Below are 27,590 nucleotides of genomic sequence, written 5' to 3'. Positions count from 1 at the left end.
ACGAACGGGGTAAAAACTATTCAAGTAACAAATTTGAGTACAAAGAAGAATGCATTGAAGATTCGGAAGAAGCGGATATGTGAACACAGTTCTAAGCAACTCAAAAAAGTCAACTCATTAATTTGGAACAACATTTTATGAGATATGAAAAATAATTTACCTGTTTTTGGATTTAATAGTGGTAGATATGCTGGAGTTTGATCAATTCCTACCTTATCTCCTATTTGATTCGCGATAAAGAACAAGAAACATCAGTCATCAAAAAAGCGAACGACTTTATATCTTTCATGTTTGGAGATGTACAATTTCTCAACATAATGAAGTTTTCGGGTGGAGCAACTACTCTGGACTCTTTTTTCAAAGCATAAAAAGCTAGCGAAACGAAAAGATTCTTTCCCTATGAGTGGTTTGATAACCCAAACAAACTTGATTTTCCCGAATTGCCACCGTATGAAGCCTTTTTCAGTAAAATTAGAAACAACAATCCTCTAGACAAAGACTTCGTCGATTATGAAAAGCTAAGAAAGTGTGGGCTTGACGAACAACAAGCACTGAAAAAGCGTCAAATCAAGTCTGTGCCTCCAACTGGTTTGGATAATTACAATTACTTACGAGAGACTTGGAAGAAAAACGGAATGACTGTGTACAAAGACTTTTTGTAGTGGTACAATAACAAGGATGTAGTTCCAACCCTGGAGGCAATGCATAAAACGATTGAGTTTTATCATAAAAGGGGAATTAACATGTTAAAACTTGGTTGTACACTTCCAAGTCTAGCATACATATGTCCACATAAATCTACAAATTACAAGTTTTATCCGTTTTTTGAAAACGATAAAGATTTGTGTGAAAAAATACGAGAAGAAATGACCGGTGAGCCTTCCATTTGATTCACTCGCAAAAGCTGTGATTGATGAATTATTCATCAAAAATTCATCAAATGTTTGTAAATCAATCGTTGGAATTGATGCAAGTCAGCTCTACCCCTTCTCAATGTGTCAAGTTATGCCAATAGAACTGTACACGAAATGGGAGTTTGACACTGATATGCAGAAATTCAACGCTAGAGATAATTGAACTTGCAACTTTGAAAATATAGTCATGTCTTTTTACCAGGAAATAAAACCAAAATGTAAAACTGAGAGCTTTTTTACATGTGGTAAACAGAAAAAAGTAGACTGTTTTATGTGGACGGTTATTGTTATCACTGTAAGAAAGTGTTCGAAGCAATGGGATAATGGGATATTAATACCACTTCTGTACTTGTCAAAATGCTCATCCCTCCTTAACAGGTCAGGATATTGAACGAGAAAATAAGAAGAGATAGATGGATGATATGAGACGGGAATACATAAAAGAGAAAGGATACAAAGTTGAAGAAATGTGGGAGTGTGAGTGGTGGGAAAGTTTCACAACCAATGACAAGATCAAAAATTATGTCAGAGCCCTTTTTACTGACAAAAGACCTCTTTCTACAGGCTCCCTTCTAGCAAAAATCAAAGATGGATCTCTTTCTGGCTATGTTCAGTGCAATTTAGTTGTTCCATATGAACTGAAACTAAAATTTGCCAACTCTCCTCCAATTTTCAACAACACCGATGTTGGAGGAAGTGATATTGGAGACCACATGAAAAACTATGCAATCGAGAACGAAATGTTAAGACATCCTCAAAGAACGCTGATATCTAGTTTCAAGCTAGAAAATGGAACAGTTATAATTCCTCTGTTCAATTTCTATTTGGAACTTGGATTGCAGTGCACCGAAATTTACGTTTTTGTTCAGTACACTCCACGAAAAGGTTTCAGTAATTTCGATCAATCAGTGGTTGGTGCGAGAATAGAAAGAGGTGAAAACCCTCTCAGGCGTTGTAGCAGAAACAATAAAACTTTTGGGTAATACTCCTATGGATATCAGATCATCGATAGATCCAAGCATACAATTACGAAGTATTAGCACGATGAAAAAATTCATGCAGCGATCAATTAACAATTGTTCAAAAGATAAAATACAGTTGAAGAAGACTTATGTGGGGTGGATTTGTTGAAATAAACCATTGAGCACCGAAAACCCATTATTGTTGGCTTTTTCATACTTCAGTAAGCAAGCTGAGAAAGTTGGAACTCTACTATAACTTCTTTGAGAAGTTCTGTGATGTAAATAAATTTGAAGAGTTGGAGATGGACACATACTCACTTTACTTAGTCCTTGCTGAAGAAAATTTATACGACTGTATCCAACCAGAAAAAAGAAACATTTGGGAAAAAATGAGGGAAAATGACTGCAGGGACTCTTTCAAGGCAGATGCAAAATCTAATATCTTCCCTCGAACGTGTTTCAGTATCCATAAAAAGCATGATAAGCGGGAGCCGTGATTTTTCAAAGAGGGATTTAGGTGCACAGAATTGCTATGTTTATGCAGCAAGACATATTGCTGCTATGAAAACAAGTCAGATAAATTCAAATTCAGTAGTAAAGGTTTGAACAAACTAGTTCCAGAAGATTCTGGAGATGGACCCATGGCAAAGTACAGGAGAGTGTTTAATGAAGCAGCTAACCTTACATCTGCTCATAGAGGATTCAGAACCGTAAACCATATGGTGGCCACATATGAGCAAACAATGAAAGGACATGGTTGTTTTTATCCAACAAGACAAGTTCAAGCTGACGGAGTTCATACAAAACCATTGAGCTTATAAGAACTGATGCAGTGTAATAAACTTATAACAAGTAGTGCAATGTATTAAATTTTTGTATGAAGCAGTATTTTGTTGGTGTTTAATTATAAATTTGCGGTAAAATTCAAATACGAGGCAGTGATTTATGAAATTTTTTGTAATTTAAATTTTTTTTCGAAAATTATTTTTTTTCTCAGATTATCTAATAATTTAGTTAATAAGTCAAATTATTGCAAATCTTATCGCGTTTTGAAGTTTTTTGAAAAAAAAATTTAAGTGTTTCTGATAAAAAATCTCAATTTGTACTCAAAAACTCTTACCATTGACTTACCATGTACCAAATAACTAATTAAAAGACCTTCATTCCTTAATTTACACTTAACTAATCATTATTTTTTTCCAATTAGATAACGCGCGCCGAGATTTTTGCGAAAAACTAGACATTTCTACACAAAACACAAAAAAATACCATTTTTTTATTATTATCTTACCATCACTCAAACCATGAAAGCCTACCATTAGTATTACCTATTCTAATACATTGTAGACTCTATACCCAATGTTAATACGTAGCAATGCTGACCTGGAATCTATAACGTATCTTAATACATAGGGTCAGCCACGCTCCCCTCCCCCCCCCCCTGATCACCTCCAACATCTACTACTTTAATTTATTTAAATTACTCATAAAAACAAAATTATCTTGCCACTAACGCGTTTTTTTAAGGCTTTTATCACAAAGATAAAAGTCTTGAAAAAATTAAAATTAATGTTTTCGGTGATGGTTTTGTTTAGACAATATTAAACTTAGAGTTTACACAAAATTGTTATTATGGACCAATACGAAATGCTTAGAGCCTCGGTGAAATTATCAAAAATTGATTTTAAGGACACCCAGTTTTTCATGGGTCTGAAGATGTAATCATCCTCTACACTAAGTTGTTTTTCCGGATTACGCGTTAAGCAAAATGTTTACACGATGTGAAACATTTTCAGTGAGAAAAACGAATTGTTCATTCTTCTGTTGTTTACAATTTCACGCTGCTTGGTAAATTTAGTGAAGATGGTCAGAAATGGTGTCTTTATATCAGTAATAAATAAAAAGTCATGTAAACTGCAATTTTCTAACACCCATCTACACTCAATAAAAATATGATGCCCTGTCACAATCAATTAACCTTAGTTCCACAGTTTTTATCATTGCGAAACGTTCTTCTATTAAAATTTGTATAAGAGTTCTTTACAACCAATTGAATAACATAGAAAAAAATATATTTTAAGTCTTCATAATGCCCTTTTTCAGTGTCAATTCTTTCGAGAAATCGAGAGTTGAGGTAGACTTATTGTTTTATTTGCCGAAAATTGTCAGACATGAATTGAAAAAAGTATTTGGTTTGGCGAGACTGACATCAAGAAATTTTGTGCTCTTATACCAAAAAAAATGAACAACGATACAGTTAATATGAATGCTGCTGAGAATTTTATATATATATATATAAAATTCTCAGTAGCATTCATATTTACTGTATCGTTGTTCAGTTTTTTTTTTGGTAAAAGAGCACACAATCTCTTGATGGTTGTCTCGCCAAACCAAATACTTTTTTCAATTCATGTCTGACGATTTTCGGCAAATAAAACAATAAGTCCATCTCATCAGCTTCCCAGATAACCAGCTTGAACCTGTAAATTCAAACTTGCGGTATAGTTTGCGAGGATGTTTCCACAGCAAGAACACCTCTGAAACTAAAATGAAAAACTCGCTATTTCACGCCTTCAAAACTGGATATTCAGACCTGTAACAGACCTGTAAAATATTTAGACTCGTAGGACAAACATTTACAAACAGCTTAGAAGTTGAAATTTCTTAACAACAGTCATCAAATATTAACAGGTATTTTGTTCCATTATTGCAAAGGTTTTCAATGAGTTCAAAGTCAACTCCTTGGATAAGTTTGAGGTTTTTTTTTGCATTTGTCCATAAAGAGGTTGATAATATTGATAAAAAGAAAAAAGAAAAAAATTTTGTTCAAATTTGGTTGAAATGTACCATTTTTTAAACAATCACAAATAAGATGCAATTTTCCAGATCCACTCGGTCCAAACTACAACTAGCGTAATAAAAATTCGTTCTTTGGGAGAAATTTTTTCATTCGTAGCTTTGGGGAAGGTAAAATAGAACCGACTGTAATTGATAAAACTATTACCCAAACTGTTGTTTCTTCACATGTAGTGGATAATATTTTTCGAACGGTTGCACATGCTAGTGTTAAAACTAGGACAAAAAATTGGCACCTAAAAACTTAAAGATATCTATAACACGTACGTCCAAAAATTTTCCATGATTTTCGTTCATGATTCTCCTCATCAAAAACAAAATTTCCTAAACTATTTTGCTTGTCACTTCCATCACCCATCTCAACTTTGGGAAAAAAAAATTACAAAGATTAATGTTGCTTTTTCAAAAACACAAGATAATACAAAATGATTTACAGAATTTACAATTTATTAAAAAAGTAATGAGTCCATATTCCGTAAGCAAATGCTTTTCTTTCTGCACAGTGAAGAGTTTTTTGCATGACAAAATGGGTAGTTGCTATACCTCCAATCTTAATCTTCATCTTTGAAAATCGAACTCTGAATTTTTGGGCATGCGTAGTCATCCAAGTTTGCAACTTTTGTTTTCAAAATTTCTGACAGAATTTCACTTTGTTCATAAGCTTTTGCAAAAAACTCCGTTTCAGGGGCTTTTATTTTTCTCAAAATTTTTTCAAGCTCAGTATATTTTTGATAACCACTGCTACAGTTGATTCCATGAAGATGCTTCTTACAGGAAGTTTTTGGGTCCATTTTTTTCAAACTTATCTTACAAAGAAAGTAATTTTTTCTTTTTCTTTTTGATGAAATGCCATGCTTACTCAAATCCAAACTTCTGAGAATTTAATTCAATTTCCGAACGTTCATTTTCTATTGTGCTTTCATCAATAATTATAAAAAAAACGTTCGAATTTTTCTACATAGGATAAAACAGAGGGGAAAAAACCAATCAGTTTATCAAATTCCTCTTTTTCTAACTGAAACTTTTGATTGTTTTTCCAAAAGTTTTCTCTCCTACGATATTCTATAAAATCTATTGTTTTAATATCTGAACGATAACTTAGAAAAATTTCACGTCCAAAACAGTATTCCGTGTTGCTGATATCCTTTCTCCTTCTTTTTTGCAAGATAGACTTGCTAGAATTTTTTTCATTTGTTCCGATTCATTTTTCTTTAGCAATTGGAAGCAAGATGCAAAGTAACTTTTGCAGGGTATTTGGGACCAAGAAAATCAGTCAACTCTTTTTTTGATTTTTAGCAAATTCAATATAGATGGGAAGAATATCATATCGTGAAAACATCTTTGATTTAAGTCTCAGAACCAACTGATCCGTAGTAGATATTTCAAAATAAAGATATTTGTAGATATATAGAAATTAGGAAATGTAGATGACTCAGTGTACATTCCAAATAAAGAATTTTTACCTGATATGAAATAGTGAGTAGGCGGTGAACCAATTATGGACATTGCGTAGGTGCTAAAACTACTATATTAACATTTCAAATTAGATAAAAATCTTTCTCAACAAATAATTGGTGATGGAATCTGCTATGTGTCAAGCATATCCCACTTTTTATTCGGATCAAAAAGCAAAATCTCTTTTTTTATCTGTCTCAGAAAATTTTGATGGAAAATTCATTGTTTCCCAAGACTTTTGTGTATCTAACCATTCATCATCTGCGCACTGGAAAAATGCAAAATTCACTTATTATTAATCAAAACATCGCTCGATCAAACTTTGCGAAGATCAGATAAAAATCTTTTGACCTACCAAATTGGTGACTGTACTTATACTTTATATAAATACAGACTTTTTTCTAATACTATTTCATCAAGAGGTGACGTTTTCAGTCAATTGAATTGTGCAGTCGATCACAACTTGAAATCTAGAATATCGGAAAGATTACCCAGTGTTGCAAAAAAACGCCTGCTACGAGAAAAATTCAAAAGACATCATCTCAGTTCTGCCCAGAAGCTTGTGTCTACCCAGAATCAACTTTTTGATTCTGGCTCGACCCAGAGTCGACCCAGAGTCGACCCAGAGTCTACCCAGTTATCTATCATTTAAAAACCCTTTCAGTCATGATTCGAACGACTTCAAAAAATTTCAAAAATAATTCTCAGTGTCGAGAAAAAACTCGGTTCGAAATTTTTTTGATTTTTGGTCTAAGTTTCGAACGGATGAAAAAACTGGTCACTCTAAATCCGTTCAATGAAAACTTAAGCAATTTTCTAACATTGAAGAAATATTTTCAGTTCCAACCATTTGAATATGCGGAGGAACTCTGTATTCAATTGTGATTTGGATTTTTCTTTCTTTTTGTTTGTTTTTTACGCGACATCAGGTACCAACGGAATATGTCAAAAATCAACGGAACGGTTCAACTGGTCTTGCCTCTATCGCGTGTGGGGGTCTTGGTGGTTCGCTGACTAAAGTTCTTGGCTCAGAGAACCCCACATCCTATTCGATGGTAATTGGGTTCTCCACAGATTCCTCTTCCCAAGGAAAGAGAAAATCGTCGACTGGTTGAGCCACATATCTAGATTCAGGAGTGTCAGTGTAGTTCATTCCCACATATTCAGATACTTCTTCCATCATTTGCATTGTTCCAAGTTGGTTCTCTGTGATGGGTACTTGTGTTATATGATGTTCGTTGAAATCCCTTCGCATCACTTCTACCATATTCCGGACTTAGATTGGGATGTCCATACGTGCCAGAAAAACTCCAGAGACGGTTTCTCGAGCTTGGATTTGTACTAGATCAGGCGAAAGTTCAACCGAGCACATACGAGTGCTGGTTTGCACTGAGAAGATCATTTTGAGCAATAAGTTGACAAAAAGACACAGAGTAAAAAGAACGATTGATTAACCCTTGAGAGGGAGTTGGTTGACGGTATCTAACTTGAAATTAAATTGAATAGAGCTGAAAAACAAGGTAGGTGAAGGTAAGTTGAAAATAAAATGATTTTTAGTCAAGAGAGAGGGTTACCCTCAATTCGAATGTGTGGGTTTAACCAATCAGAAGTGATTTTCCATATTTGGTCTGTAGTCTAGTCAAATTAAATTTGAGCCTCTCTTTATGGAGTTTTTATATAAAAGACGTGTTCAATCAAAAACGAAGTTCAATTTTAGGAGCTTTTTACACATTGTCGTTTCCAATCACAAAATTTTTCATTTATCGTATATTGTCGTATTCAATAAAAAACAATTGCACTTTTGAGGACTTAAATCTTCTAAATTGAAAAAAAAAATCACCCAAAAGAAATTGCTAAAATAATTGACCACAGGTTGTTTGCCGTAAAAATAAGAAATAATGCCGATATTAATAACACAAGAAAGAAAATTAGAACAAGCAGCATCTCTGAATTTTTCACATCAATTCAATTGAGTTTTTTGTATATAATCAAGGAAAACATTTTTACTTTTGAGTAGATAATCAAATTCTTGATTTTGATGTAAATTTGAGAGGATAGCTCAAAATTGATGAATTTTTCAAAGCAAGGCTCTGGAAAATTTATTCCAAACCTGATCATGAAAGTAAGTTCTCTATTCAATTTGTACTTTAATTTTTTAATTTTGGAAAGCCAGTTTATTTTTTTTCTCTAAATTTTAGATAATGCCAGCTCTAAACCGAATTGAGAAAGTTAAGTGCGAGAAAATCTCATGCTGCGAGACATCGAAAGAGATATGAATACAAAGATGAACATAAGTGTCCTAATTGTAACTTGATATCCAAGAAGAAGGCAGAGATGAATTATCATGTTGCGAAGAAGCATGCTCAATCGAGTTCGAAGCAGTCGACGGTTTGTCCTTCTTGTGAACAAGAGTTCCCAAGTTAATACTCTCTACAACAACATCGGAGAAAGGAACATGGAGCTAAGCAAGGAAAACCTAGTGATACAGTGGTGGACTTGAACAAGAATGTGGAGGAAGAAGGGGAAGATGGTGAAAAATTGAAGGAAGAACTTAGTGCTTGTCAACATTTTCTAGTAGGTACGGAGATGAAAAATGGGAGAATTAAGATTTTTAACTTTCAAATGTCCAAGTTGGATACCAAAGTTATCAAGGAAAAACTTGAAGAAGTCTTCAACAAGCTCGATTCTGCCGCTAAAATCAACATTGCTCTGGGGTTCGTTTTTCGAAATGTTGAGATTGGTGAATATCGATATTTCTACGCCCATGAAAACGATACTTTGTTTGAAAGATCCCACTTACTGTGAGGGAAGCGGATTTGATAACAATTCAAAAAAAAATTAGAAAAATTTGATATTATGGAACAATGACCAAGAACGCCAGAACACAAAGTGGAGATTCAAGTTGATCACAAATGTGACAGTTTTTTATGCTTTGCTGAAAAATATCCCAATGGGATGTCCGGACTCTCTTTTAGCAGAATCTTTACTGAAAAATCATTCCGTTAACTATTTTTTATTCAACAAAGACAAAGAACCATAAAAAGACAATTTGTGTCCTTTCCGCGCATTGGCCAGGTATATGAACGGACACAATGATTTCGACTCTCAAACTTCGAGATACTCTACAGATATTGTATCAAAGTCAGCTCATATAAAATATCAATAATATAAATAGCTTTTTCAAGTATTTTCCCAGCTGTGACTGTTTCTTCAACAGATCAGACAACTTCAACAGACATCTTCTGAGATGCAAGGATCGAGTGAGGCATATTTATGCAAAGAACGTTTATGAGCTTCGCAAAAACCTGTTTGAAAAGCTAGAAGTATTCAGTCTTCCAGTTTCTGAAGGAAACAAACTTTTTAATAATCTAGCAATTTTCAATTTTGAGTCGATTTGTGTTCCTACAGAAGAACTAAAAAAGAAGCAGACTACCACCTGGATCGGAAAACATTTTGCCATTTCAGTCTCAATATCGAATCTGATTGATGAACCCATCTTCTTGTAAAGCAAGGATCTACAGAGCTTGTTAATCGATTTTGTAAGCAACCTCGAACTGTTGGATGAAAAAAATAAGCTGGAGATGAGAACAAAATCTCAAGATATTGAAGTAGCTGTCGATGAACGATCAAGGAAAAGATCTTTGATCAGCTGAACGAACGGGGTAAAAACTATTCAAGTAACAAATTTGAGTACAAAGAAGAATGCATTGAAGATTCGGAAGAAGCGGATATGTCAACACAGTTCTAAGCAACTCAAAAAAGTCAACTCAATAATTTGGAACAACATCTTATGAGATATGAAAAATAATTTACCTGTTTTTGGATTTAATAGTGGTAGATATGCTGGAGTTTGATCAATTCCTACCTTATCTCCTGTTTGATTCGCGATAAAGAACAAGAAACATCAGTCATCAAAAAAGCGAACGATTTTATATCTTTCATGTTTGGAGATGTACAATTTCTCAACATAATGAAGTTTTTGGGTGGAGCAACTACTCTGGACTCTTTTTTCAAAGCATAAAAAGCTAGCGAAACGAAAAGATTCTTTCCCTATGAGTGGTTTGACAACCCAAACGAACTTGATTTTCCCGAATTGCCACCGTATGAAGCCTTTTTTAGTAAAATTAGAAACAACAATCCTCTAGACAAAGACTTCGTCGATTATGAAAAGCTAAGAAAGTGTGGGCTTGACGAACAACAAGCACTGAAAAAGCGTCAAATCAAGTCTGTGCCTCCAACTGGTTTGGATAATTACAATTACTTACGAGAGACTTGGAAGAAAAACGGAATGACTGGGTTCAAAGACTTTTTGTAGTGGTACAATAACAAGGATGTAGTTCCAACCCTAGAGGCAATGCAAAAAACGATTGAGTTTTATCATAAAAGGATAATTAACATGTTAAAACTTGGTTGTACACTTCCAAGTCTAGCATACATATGTCTACATAAATCTACAAATTACAAGTTTTATCCGTTTTTTGAAAACGATAAAGATTTGTGTGAAAAAATACGAGAAGAAATGACCGGTGAGCCTTCCATTTGATTCACTCGCAAAAGCTGTGATCGATGAAACATTCATCAGAAATTCATCAAATGTTTGTAAATCAATCGTTGGAATTGATGCAAGTCAGCTCTACCCCTTCTCAATGTGTCAAGTTATGCCAATAGATGTGTACACGAAATGGGAGTTTGACACTGATATGCAGAAATTCAACGCTAGAGATAATTGAACTTGCAACTTTGAAAATATAATCATGTCTTTTTACCAGGAAATAAAACCAAAATGTAAAACTGAGAGCTTTTTTACATGTGGTAAACAGAAAAAAGTCGACTGTTTTATGTGGACGGTTATCGTTATCACTGTAAGACAGTGTTCGAAGCAATGGGATAATGGGATATTAATACCCCTTCTGTACTTGTCAAAATGCTCATCCCTCCTTAACAGGTCAGGATATTGAACGAGAAAATCAGAAGAGAGAGATGGATGATATGAGACGGGAATACATAAAAGAGAAAGGATACAAAGTTGAAGAAATGTGGGAGTGTGAGTGGTGGGAAAGTTTCACAACCAATGACAAGATCAAAAATTATGTCAGAGCCCTTTTTACTGCCAAAAGACCTCTTTCTACAGGCTCCCTTCTAGCAAAAATCAAAGATGGATCTCTTTCTGGCTATGTTCAGTGCAATTTAGTTGTTCCATATGAACTGAAACTAAAAATTGCCAACTCTCCTCCAATTTTCAACAACACCGATGTTGGAGGAAGTGATATTGGAGACCACATGAAAAACTATGCAATCGAGAACGAAATGTTAAGACATCCTCAAAGAACGCTGATATCTAGTTTCAAGCTAGAAAATGGAACAGTTATAATTCCTCTGTTCAATTTCTATTTGGAACTTGGATTGCAGTGCACCGAAATTTACGTTTTTGTTCAGTACACTCCACGAAAAGGTTTCAGTAATTTCGATCAATCAGTGGTTGGTGCGAGAATAGAAAGAGGTGAAAACCCTCTCAGGCGTTGTAGCAGAAACAATAAAACTTTTGGGTAATACTCCTATGGATATCAGATCATCGATAGATCCAAGCATACAATTACGAAGTATTAGCACGATGAAAAAATTCATGCAGCGATCAATTAACAATTGTTCAAAAGATAAAATACAGTTGAAGAAGACTTATGTGGGGTGGATTTGTTGAAATAAACCATTGAGCACCGAAAACCCATTATTGTTGGCTTTTTCATACTTCAGTAAGCAAGCTGAGAAAGTTGGAACTCTACTATAACTTCTTTGAGAAGTTCTGTGATGTAAATAAATTTGAAGAGTTGGAGATGGACACATACTCACTTTACTTAGTCCTTGCTGAAGAAAATTTATACGACTGTATCCAACCAGAAAAAAGAAACATTTGGGAAAAAATGAGGGAAAATGACTGCAGGGACTCTTTCAAGGCAGATGCAAAATCTAATATCTTCCCTCGAACGTGTTTCAGTATCCATAAAAAGCATGATAAGCGGGAGCCGTGATTTTTCAAAGAGGGATTTAGGTGCACAGAATTGCTATGTTTATGCAGCAAGACATATTGCTGCTATGAAAACAAGTCAGATAAATTCAAATTCAGTAGTAAAGGTTTGAACAAACTAGTTCCAGAAGATTCTGGAGATGGACCCATGGCAAAGTACAGGAGAGTGTTTAATGAAGCAGCTAACCTTACATCTGCTCATAGAGGATTCAGAACCGTAAACCATATGGTGGCCACATATGAGCAAACAATGAAAGGACATGCTGACGGAGTTCATACAAAACCATTGAGCTTATAAGAACTGATGTAGTGTAATAAACTTATAACAAGTGGTGCAATGTATTAAATTTTTGTATGAAGCAGTATTTTGTTGGTGTTTAATTATAAATTTGCGGTAAAATTCAAATACGAGGCAGTGATTTATGAAATTTTTTGTAATTTAAATTTTTTTTCGAAAATTATTTTTTTTCTCAGATTATCTAATAATTTAGTTAATAAGTCAAATTATTGCAAATCTTATCGCGTTTTGAAGTTTTTTGAAAAAAAAATTTAAGTGTTTCTGATAAAAAATCTCAATTTGTACTCAAAAACTCTTACCATTGACTTACCATGTACCAAATAACTAATTAAAAGACCTTCATTCCTTAATTTACACTTAACTAATCATTATTTTTTTCCAATTAGATAACGCGCGCCGAGATTTTTGCGAAAAACTAGACATTTCTACACAAAACACAAAAAAATACCATTTTTTTATTATTATCTTACCATCACTCAAACCATGAAAGCCTACCATTAGTATTACCTATTCTAATACATTGTAGACTCTATACCCAATGTTAATACGTAGCAATGCTGACCTGGAATCTATAACGTATCTTAATACATAGGGTCAGCCACGCTCCCCTCCCCCCCCCCCCCCCCCTGATCACCTCCAACATCTACTACTTTAATTTATTTAAATTACTCATAAAAACAAAATTATCTTGCCACTAACGCGTTTTTTTAAGGCTTTTATCACAAAGATAAAAGTCTTGAAAAAATTAAAATTAATATTTTCGGTGATGGTTTTGTTAGACAATATTAAACTTAGAGTTTACACAAAATTGTTATTATGGACCAATACGAAATGCTTAGAGCCTCGGTGAAATTATCAAAAATTGATTTTAAGGACACCCAGTTTTTCATGGGTCTGAAGATGTAATCATCCTCTACACTAAGTTGTTTTTCCGGATTTAATTTCTTATGGAATACGCGTTAAGCAAAATGTTTACACGATGTGAAACATTTTCAGTGAGAAAAATGAATTGTTCATTCTTCTGTTGTTTACAATTTCACGCTGCTTGGTAAACTTAGTGAAGATGGTCAGAAATGGTGTCTTTATATCAGTAATAAATAAAAAGTCCTGTAAACTGCAATTTTCTAACACCCATCTACACCCAATAAAAATATGATGCCCTGTCACAATCAATTAACCTTAGTTCCACAGTTTTTATCATTGCGAAACGTTCTTCTATTAAAATTTGTATAAGAGTTCTTTTACAACCAATTGAATAACATAGAAAAAAATATATTTTAAGTCTTCATAATGCCCTTTTTCATTGTCAATTCTTTCGAGAAATCGAGAGTTGAGGTGGACTTATTGTTTTATTTGCCGAAAATCTTCAGACATGAATTGAAAAAAGTATTTGGTTTGGCGAGACAGACATCAAGAAATTTTATGCTCTTATACCAAAACAAAATGAACAACGATACAGTTAATATGAATGCTGCTGAGAATTTTATATATATATAAAATTCTCAGTAGCATTCATATTTACTATATCGTTGTTCAGTTTTTTTTTGGTATAAGAGCACACAATCTCTTGATGGTTGTCTCGCCAAACCAAACACTTTTTTCAATTCATGTCTGACGATTTTCGGCAAATAAAACAATAAGTCCATCTCATCAGCTTCCCAGATAACCAGCTTGAACCTGTAAATTCAAACTTGTGGTATAGTTTGCGAGGATGTTTCCACAGCAAGAACACCTCTGAAACTAAAATGAAAAACTCGCTATTTCACGCCTTCAAAACTGGATATTCAGACCTGTAACAGACCTGTAAAAAATGTAGACTCGTAGGACAGCAGCTCCAACCATTTCTTCTCGATCGATAAGATTGTTTTGAATGAAAATTTTTTAAAACTGTTCCTTGATTTAAAAAAATCACAGACTAAAAGCCTGAATTTGCGCCCTGCGTTTTTTCATGCAACACAATCATCAGTATTTTTCTCCAGGTGTCCGTTTTCTCATTCGTGCAACCATACCGCCGTGAGTATACTTGGGTCAGATGACATCCACTGATTTATGTTAATACAAAACCAAGTCCCGAAGGGAAAGGCTATAGTTTTCCTTATGCACAATTAAATGAGATAAAAAACTTACTGTAACTCCATTAACTATACCAATTTCTAATGTGACTTTAAACAAGCTAATTTATTCCATCTTTTTTGTTTTCCCGCTAATAGTTATGAAATGAGGCTGAATGTTTGACACAGACTGTGTTTAATTATTTGGAGAGCATTAGTCTTAAGAGTTGAGAAACATTGTTTTAAAGCCGTAAAGTTGCAAGTTTAATCATAACTAGTTTCAGAGGTGTTCTTGCTGTAGAAACGGCCTTGCAAAATACACAAGAAACTTGAATTGATTTGCTGAATTTAGTGATTTGGGAAACTGATTGGGAGTTCGACTTATTATCTGGGCCGCGTAAAAAGACAGAGATGAAATTTGAAATTCATATTTTTGCTTCGGTGTCAAAACCTTGTCAAGTAATTATGAAAAACTTTGCTCTGATGATCGAAATAAGCTAATGAAAGAACTGTTTCAGCAAATTTTTTCGGAAAAATGACTTACCCGTTCCTTGCATAGGGTTTTCAATAGTCGTTATGTTGTCTCAAACTTTTGTGCATTTTTCTGGTATAAAAGCCCAAGACTTCTCGATGTCTGTATTGCCAAAACAGAAACGAAGTTTTTTTGACGCCGGACTAAGTTTTTTTTTATTTTCATGTCCGTCATTTTTTGCAGCCTAAACAGTAAGTCCAGCTCATTAAATTCCCAAAAAACTGTTTTAGCCCAATAATTGTAACTCACAGTTTGAATACAAAACACCTCGGAAATTAGTATGATTATATTCTCAGTGAAACGCCTTCAAAACAAGCGGGATTTCTATTTTTGGCTATTTAGGCCGCATAAAACGCCAGAGATAAAAGATAAAAATCAGAAATACTTTTTTGTTCCGGCGTCAAAAGTCTTTACGAATATTTTTGCGCTGATGATCAAAATAACCTAGTAGGAGAATGATCAAGCAAGTTTTTCGGAAAGATGACCCGATCCTTGCATAGGGTTATCACAAGCAATTATGTTGTCTCAGTTGTTTATCCATTTTTTTTCAAGGTCTGTATCGCCAAAACAGATATGATAATTTTTTTGACGCTTTGTGATTTTTTTCCTTTTTCATGTCTGTAATTTTACTGCGTCCTAAATAGTAAGTGCAGCCATCATGTTTCTATAAAATAATTTGAGCCCATAAATTGTAACTCTGAAAACAAACAAGAACTTCTTGGAAACTAGAAACAATATACTTGCAGTTCAAAGCTTTCAAAACAAGGTTTTTTACTCTTTCACTAACTCCTTCCAAAAGGTTTTAGCTACCATTTGACGAATTTTGAGCCCTTCATATTAAATAGTTGCTAAGAAAACAACAAAAATTTAAATAAAAATTTTGTTTTCGTTTGCTCACAGAAGTCAAAAGGTTACAACATCTGCAACTTTGATGTCCTGTGAATGTACATATTTTAGTTATACACATATGCCATTAGTTGTATATGGGTCTGAGAGCGCCAGTTCTTCGTATCTGCCGTAAAGTTTCCGATAAGCGTGATTTTTTTTCATATCAGCGAGTAGAAAAATATGTTCATGAGACTTTGAACATTCTCAGTAAAAAATGGATTGTCTTGTGTGACAATTTTTTGTAACACACGGCTGTGCTCTCTACCCTTCTACGCCTGCTGTCGAAAAAGTGTTTTTTTTTTATTCAGATGGTTTCAGAGAGGGTAGTTTTGATTATTTGCTTCAAGAGCCTGTAAAGTTTTAGCTGCAATCTTTATAAATTTTTTGCCCATATTACACCTTGAGTTTGAACTTTTATTGAGAACCCCGATTGTCAATAAGTTTCATCTACAAATGAGTTAATTTTTTTGGGGTTCATAAATAACGACCAAAAAATTCCACATTTAAATCAAACGTTATCGAAAAGATTACAACTTTTTGAAAACTAGATTATTTGGTACACTACCGGTTAGAAGGAAAACTGGTTCATTAAAAAGTGAACAAAACATAGCCAGCAGAGAGTAGGAAAAATGACAACGAGTTCAATAAAAAAAGATGGTGTCAAAGTTTTTTCAAAATTCTAAAAACAATTATGATTGACAATTTTTTTTGATGTACTTAATTTAATTTGAAAGAAGCCGTTTAAATGGTTAAACTTTTTATTCCACTTAAAATCTCGCAAGTGAAACCTTTTCTGAAACTAGAATTTAACTACATTTTTGGTTTCATTTACTTTTTGTTGTTTAATAGTGGAGTGTTCCATCCTTTTAACAACCAGCAATTAGCCTAAAAACCAAAGTCAAGCCGCAAAAAAATCAATTTTAAGCCTGAACAAATTTTAGAATTCTTTCTAGAAAAAAAATAAAAAACCGTCACGACCTTCATAGGAGTCTTCAGTACGTTCATCGACTCTTAAAAACCATTTTTGAAATTTTCGAAAAATGTTTTCATCAATGGAACAATTGTTTTGCGGATACCCAGATTAACCGGCAAAAAAATTGAATTCTACCCAAAACTCAACCCTAATTCTAATCTTCTACAAAATTGGTTAATTTAAGAGAGGCGAGTTACAGTTCAGTTACAGTTCTGGAAAGTCTTGTATTTATAAGGTCAGTAAAATAGAAAAATCAAAAGGACAAACCATAAAAAAAATTTCTTCAGATCAAAACTGGGCTTTCCCGATTAATAAAAAGCATATTGTTTTCAAGCGTACAAGCAAACTCAGGCTTACACTATTCGACCAAAATAAGACGAACATTTATCTTTTTGTTCTATAAAAACTTGTTTTGAAGGTCCATTTTGGACAACATTTACTTCAATCTTCGCAAAGTTTTTACAAATACCAAGAGCAACTGATCAAAATTACCCTCTGTAAAACTATCAGTATTTAGCTTCAAAGACATAATCCGGGTCTGAAAAGGTCAGATTTCCTCATCTGCACTACTTTTTGCATCGTAGTGAATTCTTTCTCGAATAAGCTGTGAAAAAATTGTTCATGCGAAGTGAAAAGTTCTCAGCGATAAAATTCATTAATCGGTGTGAAAATTTTACTGAAGTCGACTGTTACTTAATTTTCCACGAGGATTGAAAAACTTGCACTCAAGAGTATCTGACAGTTTCAGACCCGGACTACCTCGGTAAGCTTGTGAAGCTAAAAAATGAATGTTTTATAAAGGGTAGCTCTGATCATTTGCTCTTGCTCTATGTGAGAGTTTTGCAGAAAACTTAGGAAATGGTACCCTATTTGGACATTGTAAACAGGCATTTTAGAGAGTAAAAAAGTGAATTTGCGTTTTTTTTTGTCCATTTTTGTCCACTACTCAAATTTTCAGTAACATTTTTACAATGAGCTAGAGCAGACGCTTAAAGCTAACCTCTATGAAACTAGGAATAAATGGTTTCAAAAAATTCCCAAGGGAACTTTGGTCTGACAATGCCAAATATCCTCATTTGCGCAAATTTTTACATCGCAGTGAACTCTTCCTCGAACAAATGGAGTGAAACACTTGTTCATGCGACGTGAAACATTCTTAGCGCGAAAGTGAAATAGTCAGTGTGAAGTTTTTGAAAAACTTGGCTGTTATTTACTTTTTTACGCGGATTGAAAAATTTGTGCATATGAGGAAATCTGGTATATTCAGCCCGGATTACATTGGTAAGTCTTTGAAACCAAATTTTGATAAATGCATAGAGGGTAGCTTCTATCATTTGCTCTTGCTCTATCGCTCTATCTAAGAATTCCGCTTAAAATTGAAGTAATGTAGTTGAAAATCGACATCAAAAACAGATTTTTCAGAATGCATAAACCTGATTTTGTGCTCAGTTTTATCCACAATGTAGAAAAGAATCAAAGGTAAATGAATTGTGAAACTATGATCAAATCTTTTTAACACGCGTTAGCTTGTAAGATTTTACGATTTTTCAAGATTCCATCAACAGTAGCTTGAGTAAAGAAGTAACTAAGTTCTTGATGATGCGTTTTCAGCAGTAGCGTGCTGGAGGAAGGGATGGGGGGATGTCAATAGACCGCTCTTCTCAACTCTAGTTGCCCAATTTTTCCAAATGGTCACCCATTTGATATATTTTTATGAGATCTCTTTTTGGCTGGAAAATATCGCCACTATAACTATCGCCGGGGAAGTGCGCGCTAAAAATATGCAATTATGTTGTCAATTTTTTCTAAAAAGTGCTCACAACGTCATTTTGACTGTTTTTTTTAAATTTGCTTTTGGTGCAGAATATTTTTTAACAAAATAGGTTTCTTGTAAGATTAAAAAACGGAACTGAATAATTAAAAAACGGAACTGAGCAATTACAAAACAGAACTGAATAATTAAAAAACGGAACTGAGCGATTGCAAAATAATGAATCCATTGACTTTTGTTAAAAACGCATGTTTTGCTTAGACTGAAAATTATGATAACAATTATGCGTTTTCCTGTGGCTTCAGACAGATGACACGAACAAAAATCAGAAGGAGTTGAGAATACAATTTTGAAGTTCAACGAAAATGATTTCTATGTTTGTTAGAAAACTGCGCAAGTTTAAGTGCTTTATTGTTTTGTTTTTTATAATATTCCTACTTAATTTATTGACGAATAACCGCCGGAAACTTGAAACGGAGTCCTTACAGTTCTCAAAATTATCGAATGATGAATCCTTTCTTGAGAACCTGAATTATTTGAAGGAAAAAAGCAACGATAAAGATATTTTTTCGCAATGTATGCAGAACTATGATTCGGAAATAAAATCTCATCCGAAAGCTCCGATTCATTTACTTCCGAAGTCAGAAGATCCTTTGCATGCGCTATCTGCCTCAAATTCAATTTGCGACCCAAAGGTTAAAAATTTACGGGTAATTCAAATCTTAAATCGAATTGCAAGAAGCGATTTACGAAACGCTATTCGAGAAACTTACGGCAATCTTTCCTCGTTTAAAAATTCTTCCTTAAAAGGAAGTTATACTGTGTTTTTTCTAGTCGGAATGCCGAGTAATAAAACCGAAGAGCAAATGGTTCTCGACGAGAATGAGAAATACAACGACATTATTATTGCCAAAGTTCCCGAAGGTTATTATAACACGACTTTAAAAATTCTAATTGGACTGAAATTTGCATCTTGTTTTTGCTCAAACGCCGAATATTTTATAAAAATTGACGACGATGATTATTTGAGGTTAAAACATTTGGATAAAGTTATCATTGATGAGCAGAATGCATTGAATTCGCGTTTAAAATTACAAAACGAGAAACAAACAAGAGTCGAAAAATACGCTTTACCGGCCCGATTATACATGGGTGGTTGCGGTTCAAATAAAGTCCAAAGACCGGATCCGGATAAAAAAATCAAAAACTCGTGGCAGTTAACGCTACAAGAATACAGCGAGAATTCATACCCACCGTATTGTGGGGGTCCATTTTACATGTTTTCAATGGGCTCTGTAATCGACCTCGCTAGAGATTGTCCTTATACATGCATAGGTTTGGATCCAAAGAAAGCAGAAGAAAACGAAGAAAAACCGTGTTTGTGGAAGTTTGAAGACACGTTTGTCGGATCATGCGTTTGGTTCACGAGACGAAATGATACGACTTTGATCAATATTCAGTATAGATCGGCTGTGATGACTGGTAATAAATATTACAGAGATAGAAATGACCCTGAAATACATTTAACTGTTCACGGTGTCAGGAAATACAGTCATATGATTGATGCCCACCAGTTTTATTTGGATCGAAAGTTAGTTTATTGACGATTAATTCAAGTTCAGTTCAAGTTCAATTTAAGGTGACTAAACTTCCTCGTTTCAAAATCCAGTGAATCCTTCTTTAGCTGAATCTGCTTTATTAAAAAAGATCGATTTTCAAAAACAAATATGATGAAAAATCTTAAAAGGACAATTTTATTTAGCTTAAGTGCAGCAGCTTAGTGATTTCTAACGAGCAACATGTAAGTCCATATGATTGATATAATTTTATAAGGTTTGTCGCTACAGCTTCTCACCTATCCATCAATCAGTAGCTATACACTGGCTTATATAGAAACGGCGCCCCCTTTTTTTCGATTACAAAAAAAATATAATTTTCAAAGGTTTATGTTTGAGTTTCACAGAAAACGAAGTTTTTATGTATGGGTGGTTCGACGATCGAATTGAAAATCGTTAAGAAAATTTTTTTATACCCAATCGAAAATATTGGCTCCTTGAAATCAAATTTAAGACAAAGTATAATATTTTTTTGCAAGTTCTGGTAATTTGAAAATTGCCAAGTTGCCCTGTCTGGACTAAATGATGCCCGCTTTGAAAATTTTTCTCATAACGCTGAAAGTGTAACGCAAATTAATATACGCACAACAAAATCACTCCCAATTAAATTGAGGCTAGCTAATTGGTCACATTAGTTTCCTACAACGAACTCATTTTTTCCCACTTAATCACAAAATTTATAGTTTTTCATTTTTTTCCCTCAAAACTATTCAATATGGACTAAGGAGCAGTCGAAACATTCAAGATTTTGCCCTTATATACGAACAGTCTTGTTTTAAGTTAAAAGTAGGGAGTTTTTAGTATATTATTTAGCAAGTTTTTTTTAGCAAGCAAAACTCAAACTACAAAGCTCACTTTTAAAAGCAAAGGAAAAATTGAGCCAATTAGTAAGAACGATGTATCAAAACGAAATTTTTTTCTTCTGAAAACAATGACGCGACTCTGCAAAGCTTATGCGCAGTCAGCAATACACTATGGAGTTTCACTTTAAGGCGCATCTTTAAAAAAATAATCTCAAATTAATGGACTGTTTCATGAACAAGTTTTTGAAATGACCGCATTCAAAGTATAGGCTTGCAAAAAAAGTTTAGAAAATCAAACTTGTTTGAGTCTAAGCATTCGGTGGTCCGATTTGTCAATCGTTCTAGTTAATTACCCTATATGCAAAAGAATTACTGGCCACAATTAAATTTTTTTTTCACATTGTTCTTTTTTGCGCTTGATTTGATGAGAGGAACTAGATTAATGCTTAGAACAGTATCAAGAGAGCCGTATTGAACTGCAATTCTCAACAAAAATGGAGATTAATTTTTGAATTTTTTTCAAAACTTTTTTAATGTCAACAAAGCGTTAAATAAAAATTAGAAAACTAGAAAACTTTAATTCTCATACATTAATATAAATCTATTTATCCTATCATTACACTTGCTCGCTCGCTTGAATCCATCCAAATTAAAAATGTGGAACCGTTTTTTTGCCAGATACTGAGATGTTTTTATGGTTTCGTTCAAATATCGATTGAGAGAAAGTTTAATTGATGTATCGCTTAACCTATTTTGTTTCTGGTACCTAGTTTTGCTTTGAAAATTAAAACAAAAAAGAATAAATAGTTCCCAAAGACAAATTTCTCTCCCACATTCAGCCATTTTACAATCAATTTTGCTTTTTTATGTATAAAGCACCAATGATCTCAAAATCACATCACAGGTACACACATTTTTTTCTAAATAATCAAAAAAGTTTTTGGTCACAGTTTCCTTCACGAAACTTGAAACTCATTATTTCGCATCTAGTTTCTGATATCAGCAATAAGCTTAATCCAGGCTATTTTCAGCTTAGAAAAAACTCCTAGTGGGGCACCTTTAAGCTAGATGTACGTGTTAGCCTGTAGATCACATGACCTCAGAAATACTATTGTTTTTAGCAATCTAATGCAAATTCACACTTGTTATAATAAGGATGAAATTGCTTTGTGCTGCTACAATTTTTATGTACGCTCAAAGTATGTAGAATCAAGTTTTATCTCGTTGCGCTTGAGCACTGAACTGACTTTAGCATAACAATTTAGAAATAGTTTACTTCTAAGGTTAAAAGAAAAATAAAGAATTTTTAAGGCTTTCTTTCCATTTTCAGGTCATTTATTATGGAAACTTTACAAAATCTTTTGCTTTTCTAGGAAAACTTAAAAGTTTGCAGAAGATGTCTTTTACAGAATCAACCTTTTGGTTGCTTTTTTGTAAATTCATTCGGTTGTGAATAAAACAAAATTATGTGATTTTAGACCGTAACTACTTGAGAGGAACTTGTTATCAAACTCACCATTTTTGATTTTGATTAGTTGGTTTCCATTTTTTTATAATAATTGGTTTATGGTGTAAAATCTTTGTAATACCGGTTAACATAATCAAATTAATGACCACATACGCCGTCAACACATTTTTTTTCAAACAATTAGGTGGAAAAAATAGAATCAATTGAAAATACTTTTGACAATTGTCATCCGGTCGGATCGGCACAAAATCATGATGTATTTTTTGTTTTGGGGCTTTCTTTGAAAAATTTTGACCAAGAATAGCGTTCTCTGGCGCGCTCAAACACCTCACAATTAGTAGATATTGGCGTCAAAGGCAGTTTTTGGAAGCTTTAGTTTCAGTCAGTCAAAATGGAAGTCGTGAAAAAGTACGAAAAAAAGACACCTGTTTGCATATGGGGGTTGGACAAGAAATTCGAGTAGAACTTACGGTCAGAACACTTTCGCAACAATTTGCAAGCTGTCTGTTTAACTCATTGCATTCATGCTCAATTTTTTTCACCATGCCAAAAAACAAAGCAAAAAAAATCCTTTAAAATTTGAGCTGATTATAATAAAATGAAAATAAGAAAACAAATGATCCAATCAAAATATAATAGTCCTCATCATTGTCCAGATTAACATGAAAAATTGTTATGATAACTTAATTTTAGTCAATCATTCTCTTCTATCTCACTCTCAAAGGTTTTTTTTATATTTCCAGTTTTAATTAGTGCTCAATCATGATATTCACAGGCTCAAACAAAAAGCAAAAATGACGCAAAAAACGCGTGCAAGTACAATTGGGTAGTGAAAGAACCTAAATTCGATACTATTTGCGACCGATAAATCACAAGGTTGAACTTCAAAAAACCCAAAATTTTATGGTTGATCTTTTTATCAGTTTCCTGATCTTTCTGAAAATTTTTATTTTTGACCTGTGTGACGAAGTGTTTCAAATATGATTAACAAGAAATTAACGAAATTAGGCTTTGAAAAAAAATTACCGAAACAAAGCTGTCAATGGTAGTTTGGTGCTTTTTTTCAAAGGAACTCGCCAATTTTAAGCCATTTATTCTGGAAACTTGCAAAATATTTTATTTTTTTTAAGAAAACTCAAACCTTGAAATCATGAACTTTTTGCTTGCTTTTTAATTTATTACTTCTTTTCATTTTGAAGAAAACAAAATTTTGTGATTTTAGTTGGTAATTAGTTGAGAGGAGTTTATCTCAAGTTCACCATATTTAATTTTGATTAGTTGGTTTTCATGTCGCAAATAACTAGTTTTTGGTGTAAAAGTCATTGAAATACCCGTTTACATACTCAAATTTATGACCCCATACGCCGTCAACACTTATCATTTTTGAACAGTTACGTGAAAAAAAAAGAATCATTGGAACAGTTGTTTAACAATTGAAAACTTCTTAATATCTAAATTTAAATCATCAAATCAAAATAAATTGGTTTCGAATGGTGCTTGTTTTTCGTTGCTTGTTCACAGTTGTCATCCTGTGTTTTTATCTTCAAACATCTCATATTCTTCGAAATATTATGCAAATGGTGACGAAATTCTAATATCATAGGAGTCAGTTATGCGCGATGAAAGCCCCAGTTAACAGCGTGTGAATTTTTAGAATGCCATTCCAATTGTGTAACCGTCCTCAACGCCGAGGGATCGCCATTTGGATCTTGTGCCTCTGATGCAAATGTTGGTTGCTCTTAGTATAGCCAATGAAATTCTACATCTCACCCAGCACATGACATGACTATATGGGCGGTCCCATTTTGATGCCAGACCATCTGCTAGTCGTTTGAGGAAAAACGTGAACCTCGGTGCCAAAACACCATCTATTGAAGTGACAAGTGGAGTGAAAGACATGTGCTTTTCTTCACAAGCCGGTCCATACTTATTTTTCTTTTCAATCTCTGCAGTTTTCAGTACATTCATGGGATTGCGGTTTTGGTAAGACGGAGCGTCAGTGTCTGTAACACGGATGTCGAACGACGCAGCCGACTGTCTATCCCAAACCCCACGAGCTGAAAGATCTGCAATTAGTGCCGGGGTTCCATTTTCTATATCTGGTTCTTTTACGACAGGTTCTCTTTTCACATCTTTCCACAAAATTGAAGCAAGATCGCCCACTGCGTCTCTTATTTCGTTGTGTCGTAGTGTTACCAGTCCGCCCTTCTTGCAAGAAAGTGCATGCTGTAAGTCAAAATATTGTTGACATTCATCGCATCTCGAGAAAGAACGTTTGAGTGGTTTTCTGTACCTGACACATAGAGCGTCTCTGAACTCTGTGGCTGACAAATCAAAATTATCTTTCAACAAGGGCAGCGAAGTTAGCCACAAGGAACAGTTGTTGTCGATTATTCTCCGGATCGCTCGTTTCTGATCTGCTGGTAAAACTGCAAGCAATTCATCGAGTTTATCTTTGTCCACAGCATTTTGTTTCTCCTCGTGATTTTTTCTTGCTTCTCTCATCTTTGTTTTGTGTAGAGTTTGTTCGAAATCATCTTGGTGAAGGATCGAACTCACGAGACAGTCGGTTGCTTCACGTGAAGTGGAAAATGCTAGTTCGGCACCTTCTGTTGGATTTCGTACACCTAGTCCCCCTCTTTTGACAGGAAGTGAATACAAAACACGATCTGAGTGTGTGACACTAGACGTTCCTAGTAAGCTTGGCAAAAAATTTTCCTCCAGCATCTTCTCGAGAGGAGCAAACAGCTGCGACGTATCTTTGACTACTCTCTGGACAAAATTCCATTCGCATTGCAGTGATCTTGTTAATCCAACTAAAGCAGCTTGAGGTTCTTTTTCTGCCACTTTGGACAACTCGCTAAGACAATCCAACCATTCTTGGACCTTTTTTGTAGTGAAACGAGTTTTGCCTTCATCAGAGCCAATAAATCCGCCCAAATATCTTCTACCTTCAACTATTCTGATGCCGAACCTGTCAAACAATTGATGAGCTTTTTCAACAAAATTCGGGTGAACAACCAAATAACTTTTGCTTGGCTCGGGGTAATAGCCATACTTCGGACCTTTTTCTATCAAAGATGACAACCATTCAACCAGGTTTTCTAGTGCGCCAAGAGCTCCCGAATCATCTGCATACCATGTTTGTAAATACTTATCTCGGTCTTTGAGTGATTCAATCAATGGCATCAATGAAACCCCATAGAATAACATCGCTAGTGGATCACCCTGTGTAGTGCCTTCACTACTGAAAAGAAGTTCTGTCGTTCCTGCAACGATTAGCGGCGCATACCCATACCCTCTATATGTGTTGAAAAGAAATCGTGAGCACCTTGGCCAAAGTATTCTAGCATTCCATAGAGCCGTTTCCCTGTTCAATGCATTGAATGCATTTGAGGCATCTATCAATAGAAGACCATGTCCGTCCTCTTTGGTGCTATTAAACAACTCCTCCACTGCGTGTACAGCTCCTTCTATTCCTGCTTTCACACCACAAGCTAGTTGTTGAGATCCACAGGTTTCTTCGAGATCTTTTTTGGTCGCTTCGGCCATACATTTACACATTACTCTTCGCAAACACTCACCTATGCCAATGGGTCTAACTCCGGGGCACTTGTCCAAAGCAATCAGACGACCTGACATCAATGCTCGTATTTAGTTCCATGGAATATTTTCGTTAGCTATCTTTGTGATCAGCGCCGCCACTTCGTCTCTTAAAGCCGAACTGTGTCCTCCAAATCGAAGAAATACGTCTTTCCAGTGTTCCGAATCTGTTCCTGAGGGTCCGGCTCCACCGTGCATTGACCTCGCAAATTTTTCTATATAAGAAGAAGTGATGGTTACTGTTTCTAATTCAGGCAAGCTGTCTACTTGTATTCTTGCTTCTTCTTTTGACTTTTTTGCTACGGGATGCTTCTCTTTCAGAATGTCAATGACTAATTTTCTTGTTTTTGTTGTGGAATCAATAACTTCGTCATTTGGATGGAGCAGACCTCCGCCAGATCTGCTTGTCAGCCAACGCATGGCAGACCGAACTTTCCCTTCCATCATCATTCGTGCAAAAACCACTGCGGTGTGCTCGTCTTCAGATCTATTTTTTTTCATAGGTTTCCTCGGTTGTTTTTGTGAACATCGTTTGGCTTCTTGTAGTAGAATATTGAACTTACTATTTTCCCAGTCTTCAAGTCGTCTTCCTATCAAAGCTCTCACATCACGTGTGGTTTTTATCATTGGGTCCCGCTGTAAGATTAATCGGCTGAATACAAGTAGTCGTTCTGAACATTCGTTTTGGTTCAATCGGCAGACTTCTTTCGTTAAAAGATCAACGTGTTTACGGCCAATGTTTCCCCCCGGGACTAAATACAGTTTGCCTTGGAGGTTCACACTCACAGTCCATCTGTTCCCCCATTCAGTTTCTTGAACTTCCTTAGATATGTCGAGAGACCCTCCAAAGGCGTCAAGCAAACAGTTTGTGACGTTTTCTGTAATGGGTACGACAGGATAATGGTCTTGCTCACTGAGGGTCATAACACGAAGCTGTTGAGTCGCCCCAGTATGTTGTTCTTCATTTTCTATTTTGTCTACGGATTCGTTGTATGAATCCTCTTGTTCATCGTCACTAACTCTCTGCGACGCTGAAACGGTGTCCTCTTTTCTTCCGAGTGATCACAAAAACCAAAGTAAGACGGCGGTCTTATCGCTCTGTCGCTTCTCCTCATCATTTCGTGTCGGGGTTGGCAAACTCCTCAATAGTTGCAATAGTTGCAATAGTTACAATAGTTGCAATAGTTGCGATAGTTGCTATTGTTGCAATAGTTGCAATTGTTGCAATTGTTGCAATAGTTGTAATAGTTGCAATAGTTGCAATAGTTGCAATAGTTGCAATAGTTGCAATAGTTGCAATAGATGTCAATGTTGTTGTGGTTGTTGTTGTTTTTTTTCCTTTTCTTTTCTTGTTTAACAAGACACGTGCTAAACTTAA

The 27,590-nt window shown here is 34.6% G+C and overlaps 2 protein-coding genes across 5 annotated transcripts in view; both read left to right on the top strand.

The window, feature by feature from the left end:
- The window catches only part of LOC134842842 (zinc finger C2HC domain-containing protein 1A-like), a 216,803-nt gene that overhangs the window by 44,479 nt on the left and 144,734 nt on the right, over window positions 1–27,590 (top strand). The gene's annotated exons all lie outside the window — the stretch shown is intronic.
- LOC134841783 (beta-1,3-galactosyltransferase 9-like) lies at window positions 19,024–20,326 on the top strand. Its single transcript, XM_063857821.1, has one exon. It carries the CDS (start codon window positions 19,088–19,090, stop codon window positions 20,324–20,326), a length of 1,239 nt encoding a protein of 412 aa, XP_063713891.1. The 5' UTR covers window positions 19,024–19,087.

Source organism: Symsagittifera roscoffensis, chromosome 3 (assembly GCF_963678635.1).
Source record: "Symsagittifera roscoffensis chromosome 3, txSymRosc1.1, whole genome shotgun sequence".
Lineage (NCBI taxonomy): Eukaryota > Metazoa > Xenacoelomorpha > Acoela > Convolutidae > Symsagittifera > Symsagittifera roscoffensis.
Note: the sequence above shows the minus strand (reverse complement) of the source record. Positions and strands in the feature narration are given on the sequence as shown.

Excerpts from the sequence above, each read along its gene's own strand:
- LOC134841783 (XM_063857821.1), top strand. The coding sequence starts at position 19,088 with ATGATTTCTATGTTTGTTAGAAAACTGCGCAAGTTTAAGTGCTTTATT.